This window comes from Calliphora vicina, chromosome 3, assembly GCF_958450345.1.
Source record: "Calliphora vicina chromosome 3, idCalVici1.1, whole genome shotgun sequence".
In the NCBI taxonomy this organism is placed as follows: domain Eukaryota; kingdom Metazoa; phylum Arthropoda; class Insecta; order Diptera; family Calliphoridae; genus Calliphora; species Calliphora vicina.
In genome coordinates, this window is record NC_088782.1 from 3791808 (window position 1) to 3802224 (window position 10417).

At 30.2% G+C, this 10417-nt stretch overlaps 1 protein-coding gene across 2 annotated transcripts; it reads right to left on the reverse strand.

The window, feature by feature from the left end:
* Positions 1 to 240: 240 nt before the first annotated feature.
* Positions 241 to 1868, reverse strand: GstO1 (Glutathione S transferase O1). Of its 2 annotated transcripts, none has more exons than XM_065503405.1 (4): positions 1712 to 1868; positions 914 to 1497; positions 714 to 835; positions 241 to 482 (listed from the first exon to the last, which is right to left on the reverse strand). In XM_065503405.1, exons 1-4 carry the CDS (start codon positions 1737 to 1739, stop codon positions 452 to 454), a joined length of 765 nt encoding a protein of 254 aa, XP_065359477.1. In that variant the 5' UTR covers positions 1740 to 1868; the 3' UTR covers positions 241 to 451. The 2 variants fall into 2 exon arrangements, with proteins under 2 accessions (XP_065359477.1, XP_065359476.1); XM_065503404.1 differs by having other exon boundaries at positions 711 to 835.
* Between the last annotated feature and the right edge of the window lie 8549 nt (positions 1869 to 10417).

Consider the following 10417-nt stretch of genomic DNA (forward strand, 5'->3'; position numbering starts at 1 on the left):
TAGAAATCACTTTCTCATTAAAGGCCAAAACATCAAGGCGTTTAAATCTCTGCCTCGCCCAGTCAGTAGTTTTCCACATGCCCATTGTGGCGAGTTAGTTGAAAGCTTTCGTCCATTTCATATGATGATTGTTTTTTAATTGATATTTTTTCTTTTTATTTTATTTTAGTGCTGCTAATTATTCATATTTTTTTTCTTTTTATTGAAATTTACTGGTAACCAAAATTTAGATAAATAAGGTTTGCTTAAAAATTGTTGCGACAATTTTTAATAAAACATGTTTTTATTTTAGAAAACAATATAAAACATAATTAAGCTGGGAAATATCCTCTAAAAACAAAACAGATGCCAGTTTCGTAAAAAGTTATTTCATAAAAAAATTACGTTTCAAACGTAACAGAAATTACTTTTTTTTTTTTTTTTAATTCAATGAAAAGGGTAGGATATCTGTTTAGCAAGTGCGTTGACGTTTAGTGGGATTTCTGCAACAAAATAAAAAATTATGAGAAAAAGAAAGAAAATGTAATGAAAAGAAATGTTAATTAATTAGTAAGCCCAGGCTAATTAATGGGAACATTTATTTAAGTATGATATGGAGACCCTTTTAAGAGTATCTATGAAGTACATATTTATGTATTTTTGCTTTGCAATATTAATATTATTGTTTAATAAGAGTATATAATGTATGGAAAATGTGATAAAAAGCTTACACAACAAGCATATCGTAGTCAGGAGTGCCTTCACGTCTGGTTTTCATGAATTTAGCATGAGTTTCGCCATCCAAATAGAAGCATTTAACGGCCTCATCTTCTACCATTAAGTCACGCCATTTAAGCTACAAAAAAATTTAATAAATATTTAGAAAATAAATACCTATTATTGTTTAAGAAACTTTTGCAAGTCTTTGTCATACCAATTGTTCAAAACGTTCTTTATCCATTTCATATTTATTGTTTAAAAGATATTTAATCATTTCGGAACGTTCACACCAAGGCCAAATCATGTAGTCCAACATGCCTGGCTTATCGCCACCATAGAAAGGTGTACCACGCGATCTAAGCTCTTTCTCGAAAATATCCAAACCAGTGGATATATCAGTTATGGCTCCCGGCGAAACTTCTGTGTTGACAAATATTTTATACATGGCTCCTATAACAGGATTGAAGCGTTCGATGAGTATCTTATCTTGGGCCTTCTTCAAAGGATCTTTGGGGAAAAGTGTGGGTTCAGGATACATTTCGTCCAAATATTCGGCAATTATCAAGGATTCAATTAATGCCGGCTTTCCATCGGCAGTAATAAGTTGTAGAGCCGGCACTTTGCCCAATGGGCTGTATTCAGTCAACCATTCAGGTTTATCGTGTAAATTAATAAAAATGCTATGATAGGGAATTTTCTTGGCGTCCAAAACTAAATGTACTCGATGGGCATAGGGACAAAAACGCATAGAATACAAACGCAATACACCATCATCGGGAAGTTCAGGTTTTGAGGAGCCTTTTTATAAATTAAACAAAAATCATGAGTCATTTCTAGCAAACCACAGAAACTTAATTCGATTGGAGTATAAAAATAAGTACATGTGTATACGAGTATACAACAAAATTAGATTTTGTAATACTTGTTTTTTTTTTTTTGTTCGTCAATCTTTTTTTTATTGGCCAATGACGTTTTTGCAAAAAAATGTTATTTCTGTTTTTATCTTATTTACCTTTTGCCAAATGTTTACCACCGCTCATAGCTATTTGTGTGTTTTGTTATTTTGATTTAATAAAAGTATAGATTTTGCAAAATATAAAAGTATTTATCAAGATCCGGCACTAAAACAATTTCACTAGAATATTTTTTTTTGCAAAATATATAAAAAAAAAAATCACTTATCAGGAAAAGTGTGGCCAACTCGAGCACTTGTTTATGAATGTTGGTATTGCCAACTGTTTTTTGTAGCGCCAGTAAATGTAAACAAGTTTTTCAAGGTGAAATGAAATATGGAGAAAATTTCAAAAATATGGCAACTATAGTGGTGATGGCAATACCATTCATACAAAAGAACGAAGACACAAGCATTACAATACAGTGGGACAATATGACTAATAACAAGTAAGAAAGTATGGTAGGTCAAGAAAGTATGGTCACCAAGTAAATGAGCAAACACATTTTTCTTTTAAAATATCAATCATTATATTCGTGAGTGATAGCCTTATATGGGAGCTATGACCAATTATGGACAGATCACCATAAAATTAGGTTGTGTGATTTATTTCTATATAAAAGTTATTTATAGTGAATTTTGTGTGTATACCAACATTTTTAAGAGATTTATGCACGTTAAAGGAATTTTTGGAAGCGGGTCTATATGGGACATATGACTAATTATGGACCGATCGTAAAAAAATTTGGTGACCTGAATAAAACTTATTTGGAGCGAAATTTGTGGAGATATATATATAAATTAAACATTTATGACCGATAAAGTACATTTTGGGGAGGACATGTGAAATAATAGACTGATTTCAACCAGTTTCAATAGGCTTGGTCCCTGAGCCGAAAAAATTATATTTTCCAAATTTTATCGAAATATCTTCAAAATTGTGACCTGTACTTTGCAAACCAGCCAGACGGACCGACGGACATCGACTCAGAAAGTGATTCTAAGTCGAGAACGGAAGGAGAGAGTAAAATATTACTCTCTTTTCACACATACGGTGAATACGGCAATACATTCTCATGAATTAGGTTTTTGACAGCAGACTTAGGTTTTTGGCTCTCAGTTACCTATCTAGTTGTTGTCTATGGTGTAGGGTATAATAAGTAAGAGAGCTATATTCGGCTGTGCCGAATCATATATACCCTTCACCAAATTATACTTTAAAATAAAAATTGTAAATATTTTAGGTGATTTAAAAAAAATTGTTTCTAATTTATTAATATATGACGGAAACATTTTTATTATAATTTTTGAAAAAAAAACAAAAAAAATGGTTTGGTGAAAAAAATCGGTTTAAAAAATATGTTTTCCGATTTTGACCCATTGTAGGTCCGACTTACTATGGCCTTATATGTATATGCCGTTGCAAAAGTCATTGAAATATCTATCCTTAGATATCCATATTGTCATGACTTAGTAATCATCCAGATATTGATAAAAAATAGGTCAAAAATCGAGATTTTCCTGGTTTTTTCCTAATATATCAGCCATTTCGATTTTAAATAGAATCGAGATGATTAAAATCTGTCCACAACTTTGATTTTATTCACAAAAGGTAAAACAAATATAGATACGTGTTTATCTCGTGAAGCCTCTGTATAATTTGCGACTGGACTATATCAATACATATTTAAACTTTTCTGTATAATATTTAAATTCTAAATTTTAGAATATTCCAGAATATAATTCTCAATTTTCTCATGTTTCGTCATGTTTATTCTTACTGAACTAAATTTAAAATTTCTACGTTCTTCCAATCATTCATGAGAATTCTAGGAATTAAAATGTTTCAGAACAGTTCATGTAGGTATTCCAAATTAGCATCACCAGTACCTATATTATAATGTACGTTACTATTTAAATACGAGTATGAACATTGTATGTATTAGAAATACGTAAATACATAATTTTATGTGGTAATTTCAACTAGTAATTTGTTAGAATTATTGTAATTGTATGATGAGACCAACAAAAAAGTACGTGGGTAAAATCACATTTAAATGAAACCAAAATTATAGTGTTAAATTATGTAGTTTATACCAACATAAATATTATGTGAACATTATAATTATTACATGTCATTTGAAGGTACGTGTCTAAATTCTCTGTCATCAACAACCGACTGAAATTTGTTCAACCAAAGAATTGAGAAAATTCATAAGATTGTTTAAGTTTTAAATGATTGACTGCATTAAGTTTTTTTTACTGTTTGAAGAAAAAAACACAAAATACCTTAAGTACAAAACAATGAAAGTTTTAAACTCACAAGTTGCGTTTTTTTTTTTGGTGGGAACATAAATTATCCATAGCACTGACAGACTGGCGTACGGTCGAAATGTTGAGCATATAACGCATGAAGAATTTTTGTATGTACAAACAAAAAATCAATAAAATATAGTCGTAATATATTTTTATACCCTTCAGCTTCGTGAGAAGGGTATATATAAGTTTGTCATTCCGTTTGTAATTTCTACATTTTTCATTTCCGACCCTATGAAGTATATATATTCTGGATCCTTATAGATAGCGGAGTCGATTAAGCCATGTCCGTCTGTCTGTCTGTCTGTCTGTCCGTCTGTCTGTCTGTTGAAATCAGTTTTCTGAAGACCCCAGATATCTTCGGGATCCAAATCTTCAATAATTCTGTCAGACATGCTTTCGAGAATTTTGCTATTTAAAATCAGCAAAATCGGTCCACAAATGGCTGAGATATGAGGAAAAAACCAAGACAACCTCGATTTTTGACCAATTTTTGACCTATATCTGGATTACTAAGACATTAATATAGACAATATGGATATCTAATGATAGATATTTCAAAGACATTTGCAACGACGTATATAAGACCATATTAAGTTGGACCTACAATGGGTCAAAATCGGGAAAAAAAATTTTGAACCCGAATTTTTTTTTTTCAAAAAAAAAAAATTTAAAAAACCAAAAAAAAATTTAAAAAAAATTTTAAATTTAAAAAAAAAATTTAAATTTAAAAAAAAAAAAATTTAAAATAAATTTTTTTCAAAAAAATGAAAAAAAACCACTAAAAAAAATTAAATTTTGTTTACCTAAAAATATTTAAAATTTAAGTATAATTTGGTGAAGGGTATATAAGATTCGGCACAGCCGAATATAGCACTCTTACTTGTTTATATTCATATTCAAACAGGCGACAACAGAAGCCACACAGCTGTTGCTTTTGTTGGTCTAATGTGTCACAATAACATTAAAAATATATATTTTTAATAAAACAACTCAAAACACATCAAATCAAAACCATAACAAATGCAAATTCAAATACTCGTTCAAACCAGGAGACAAACTGCTTGATCAATGATTTATTCAATAACGTTGGCTGCCAATTTGTAGGTGTCAGTCAATCTTTTGTTGTCTTTAGCATGAAAAAAAAACAAATTCTGGTTTATTTACACTGCAAAAGGAAAATTGGACAAATTATTTTTAAAATATGTAGGTATACACAAAATTTTAGTTTTATCGGTTCAGATCAAATGTTCGAAATACTTACATATATAGATCTTAATCAAATTTTCAAATTAAAAATAAAATAAAATTTTTGTTATCAAAAATGTTATACGGGAAAACAAAATTAATTTTTTTTTGTTAAAAATTACTTATTTTTGTGCTTAACCATTCCATTAAAGAATTCTTTACGAATTAATTTCTAGGTAAGTGGACAGGTCAACACGCATCTGTCAGTTGACTCCTGTGTCAAAATTTGAAGAAGATGCGCCATTTAGTTTGTGTTTGACAGCCATTGATAGCAGACAACTTCGTGATTTGTGGAGAAAATGGAAAACAAGTGAATTTCCATAGTAATACTATGCTCACATTTGCAGAGTTAAACATCTCAAACGTGATTAAGCTCTAATCACTTCAAAATCGAGATGATTATCCATACATTTAAATGATTAGTTAATCACTTCAAATTGACATGATTAAAATTTAATCACTTTATTAATCACATAGAATCACCTGAATATGACTATGACGTAGCATCGGCCACCTTTCAGTGTAGTACTGATACATAAATTTTGACAGACGTTTTTTTTCTTAAAAAACTTAAATAATTCAACAATGTTTACAATTTCATAATTAAAAAGTTTAAAATAATTTGCTGATATCTTTAATAAAGTATTTATTTCCATATTTAATGCTTTAAGAAATATAAATTTGTTTGTTGTTTTTTATTTGTCAACTTAATCAGTTTAGTGTCAACTTACTCTTCTCAAATGTAATGTGAACGGCTTTGATTAACTTAATCAACATTTTGCTTAAACGCGTTTAAAACCCCAAGTGTGAACATAGCATTAATCAAAATTTTGCGTAAACTCGTTTAAAAGCCCAAGTGTGAACATACTTCGGGAACTCTGCACCATCAATTGCAATAGTAAACAAGTAAGAAAGTATGGTCGGTCAAGCCCGACCATATAATACCCTACACTAAGTAAAAGAGCAATAACATTTTTCTTTTAAAATTTTAATAATTTATATTCGTGAGTGATTTACGGAAGTGGACCTTATATGGGAGCTACGACCAATTAAGGACCGATCACCATGAAAATAGGTCGTGTGATTTATGTCTATATTAAAGTTAACTATGTTGAATTTTGTGTGCGATTTATGCACGTTAAAGTGATTTTCGGAATGGGAGCTATGACTAATTATGGACCGATCGTAACAAAATTTGGTGACATGAATTTTGTATATATAAAACTTATTTGGAGCGGAATTTGTGGAGATACATATATAAATTAAACATTTATGATCGATAAAGTCCAATTTCGGAAGGACATTTGTATGGGGGCTAGGTGAAATAATGGAACGATTTGAGCCAGTTTCAATAGGCTTGGTCCTTGGGCCGAAAAAATAATATGTACCAAATTTAATCGAAATATCTTCAAAAATGCGACCTGTACTCTGCGCAAAAGGTTTACATGGTCAGCCAGCCGAACAGCCAGACGGACGGACATCGTTTAGTCGACTCAGAAAGTGATTCTAAGCCGATCGGTATACTTTAAGGTGGGTGTTAGACTAATATTTTTGGGCGTTACAAACATCTGCACAAACGCAGAGTGGAGTAGGGTATAAAAAATATTTTACTGAATTTCGTTGTGGCCGAACGTTCTAAACGCCCGAAACAATTAGAGGTCACTGTAGTCGAACAGATAGAGTATTTTAGACATAGAGACGAGACACTCCGATTTGTCAAATAAAAATACAACAAATCATATGTCTGATACAACAAAGTACATTGACAAGTATGTCTTTTGTTGTTGCAAGTGTTAGGTTTTTGACAACAGACTTAGGTTTTTGACAATTACGTCCCGTCTCTATGTTACCCTATGATTTTAGAGTTAACTGTAGCAAACTTAGTTTTATAGGATTGCCAAATAATGTTTTTGAAATATCAATTGGTATGACAGATTTATTATACACATGTACCCCTACAACTCGCAATGAAAACTATAAAAACAATACGATAAATATGGGAAAAAGTATTAAACAATTTAACTAATACGCATGAATATAAATAGTATTTACATACATATTTATATGAAAATATAACTATGTATGCCTAAATACATAACTAGAAAAAAAGTAAAAAATTAGATATAATTATTTAATTAGTGGGTGGAAGGCTAAATTAAATAGTACTCGTTTATTGAACTCAAAAACTCATAAAAGGGGGAAATATTTTTATATGAAAGATGATATCACAACAATTAATGCTAATCAGAAAGATTGTTGGCGATTAGTATTGTTGTGTTATTTTACATTTTATTTAACCTAATTTTAACAAATTTATTTCTACTGTTTTCATTTGTTGTAAGATAAATAAAAATGTCTGGTTTTTGCCTTATTTGTAATGGGGGAGTTTTTTTGTTTAATATTTAAATGTTGCAATTTAATTGTAATTGAACGACTACTATTTAAATAACAACCATTTGACCACAACCACACACTTATGGCCCCAACAATATCTTATGGACTTGTCCGGTTTTTTAATGCACAGCAACTTATTTCTAACATTAATATATTTTGCATTGTGTAACACGGGTATATACATATTTTATTTTATTTATAAATTAAACTACTGTAATTCTATTATTTAGCCAATAATTTTTATATAATTTTAGAAAATTATGTTGGCGTATATTTTTTAATAAATAGACCAGAGTTTTACAAATGTTTGGCTTATTAAAATGAAGTAATTTATCCAAACGAAAATAGCAATTAAAGAGATTGAATATTAAAGGTTTAAATAGAAATCAGAATTTGATTTCAGCTTCCACCACTTGTCAAACTAACAAGCTATCTATCTGCCTCTCTATATATATAAATAAAAGAGTAACTTTACTGAGTGACTAACATCGCCCACCTCAAAAGCCAAAATGCGTTGAAGTTCCCCTGTCCCCACTAGATCCACTAAGAAGGGATTTTTGGAAATTCGAAGACTTATGGGTAAAAAGGGTAAATTTGGTAACCTTATAGCTTCTAAAATAATACAGATACAATCAAAATTTAAAATATTTCTTTATCTACTTAAAAAAATTAGCAGACAAGATAAATTTTAATTCGCGTTATTTACTTATTATACAATAACTCGATTGCGAATGGTTAGATTGGTCCAAATCCGGGTACTTTTTAAAAACATATCTTTTTTAGAAAATTAATACAACTTGAATCGTTTGAGACACATCTGTGTTACAAAAATATTCGCCAAAATGGAGTATTTTGATATTTCAAAGTTGAAGGGTGTGATAAATAAGAAATTGGTATCTTTCCTACTTTTGGTACTTTTTTAAAATTTTAAATTATTTGGAAAAGCTAGTTGATAACTTCTGAGTGAAGTATGAATTAAGGATGTGGTGTTTAAAGTTACTTTTTCGTTCCTCTAATGGTACTTTTTGAATTTTCTATAATAATTGACCTAGAAACAATAAATTAAGCTTACATGGTACTGAGTGAGTACTTTTTCTTTATTCTAATGGTACTTTTTGAATATTTTATAATAATTAAACTAGAATCATTAAATTAGACACACATGATTTTGAGTAAGTTAGAATCCACAAAAATGGGACATAAAAATACTAAAAGTTTGAACTAATCCAATGTGGCGATTATTTATATGCGCGATTTTTTAAATGTTTAGCTTTTATTTTGAATTATTTGTTCAATATAAATTTATTCAAAGTATTGGCCTTTTCCCATCTTTCTGGCAACATATGGATTCCGCGCCAAAAGAACTGCCCATCTTTCGAGGCCAAGAACGAATCAAGCCAATATCGGATACTATGTTCCAAAGTGAAGCGTATCCCAGAGAAAACGTTCGGGTTATCGTAATGGATCCATTTTTCATCGCAAGTAATTATTCGGTGCAAAAATGATTTTCTTTTGTAGCGTTCAAGCATAATTTCAGACATACATAATCGTATTTCAAGGTCTCTCGGTTTCAATTCGTATTGTTCCCAATTTCCCTGCTTTTGGATGAATCCTGCTGCTCTCAATGATTTTGCAAGCTCTTGTTGATTTTGACAACAATCTTCATGGAGTAATGCCTCCAATTCTTGATCTTCAAACTTTTTTGGCTGGCATGGGCGATCTTTGTCTTCCGTGTCAAAATCATCATTTCTGATCCCACAAACCCACAAACGTTGAAACCTTTGGTGAGCGATCGGAGTTCTTCAGTGTCAGCGTCACTTTTTTCTCAAATTAAAGTATTAAAGTGAAACTTCCTGCATATGACGCTTTGTTCAATAACTAAGTGAGAATGACATATAAGTTATTAAAAATTCACAAGAGGAGACTTTTTCTTGGCACTTTTTTAATTCTGTATATTAACAAACTTATTATGTTTTCATTTCGACCATTACTTACCGGCTTATTGGACCATTATTTATCAACTTATAGCCAGGTTTATGTTTTAAATCATTTTCATTTTAACGATATATTTGGTTACGGTATTTTAGAAATAGCAGTAGTCGGTCAAAGTAACGATAACGGTAATTAGAATTATTTTAGGTGCAACGGTAGCCAACCTTGCATTTTAGAGGCAACGATACCTTAGTAAAGACGTCTAAACAAATAAAATCCAACTTATATCAAATACCCCATATTAAAACCGCTTAAGAATCTCTGATGGTTATAAATATTTCCATATTAATTGACAATAATTGTCAGTTAGTTTCATACAACACAATATTAGTGAAATCAAATCAATGACCAGTTCTTTTAAAACATCAACTAATAAATTAAAAAATCTGCAGACATTTTAAGAACAAATTCTGCCCCCACACATACAAAAACATACAAACACTCAGACAAAATGAAAACAAAAGCGAAGGCGTTTCTTTAAAAAATTTCACTTCACAGATCTCATATTTTAACCATTTACATTCCAAACTATTTCTGAGTTATAAGATCAAAACAAAAAATTAAAGAAAAAAAAAAAAGAAAAAACAAACCAAAAAAACATTAACGAAATTTGATGTAACTAAATATAGAAATTTTCTCATCGCCAGAAATGCAAAAACAAAAATCGAAACAAAGAAAAATTCCAAAATCGAAAAACATTTTGCGACACTGACGCAACTTCTGCGGCGTATGAAAAGAAAGTAGTACAAATGATCTTGCTGTGAGCCAGCCAGAAAAGATGATCATTAAACTGGCAAAGCTGGTGATAAATTATAT

Excerpts from the sequence above, each read along its gene's own strand:
- GstO1 (XM_065503404.1), bottom strand. The coding sequence starts at position 1,739 with ATGAGCGGTGGTAAACATTTGGCAAAAG. Across the intron at positions 1,498-1,711 it reads TGGTAAACATTTGGCAAAAG|GCTCCTCAAAACCTGAACTT; the intron begins GTAAATAAGATA and ends ATTTATAAAAAG. Across the intron at positions 836-913 it reads AAGAACGTTTTGAACAATTG|CTTAAATGGCGTGACTTAAT; the intron begins GTATGACAAAGA and ends ATTTTTTTGTAG.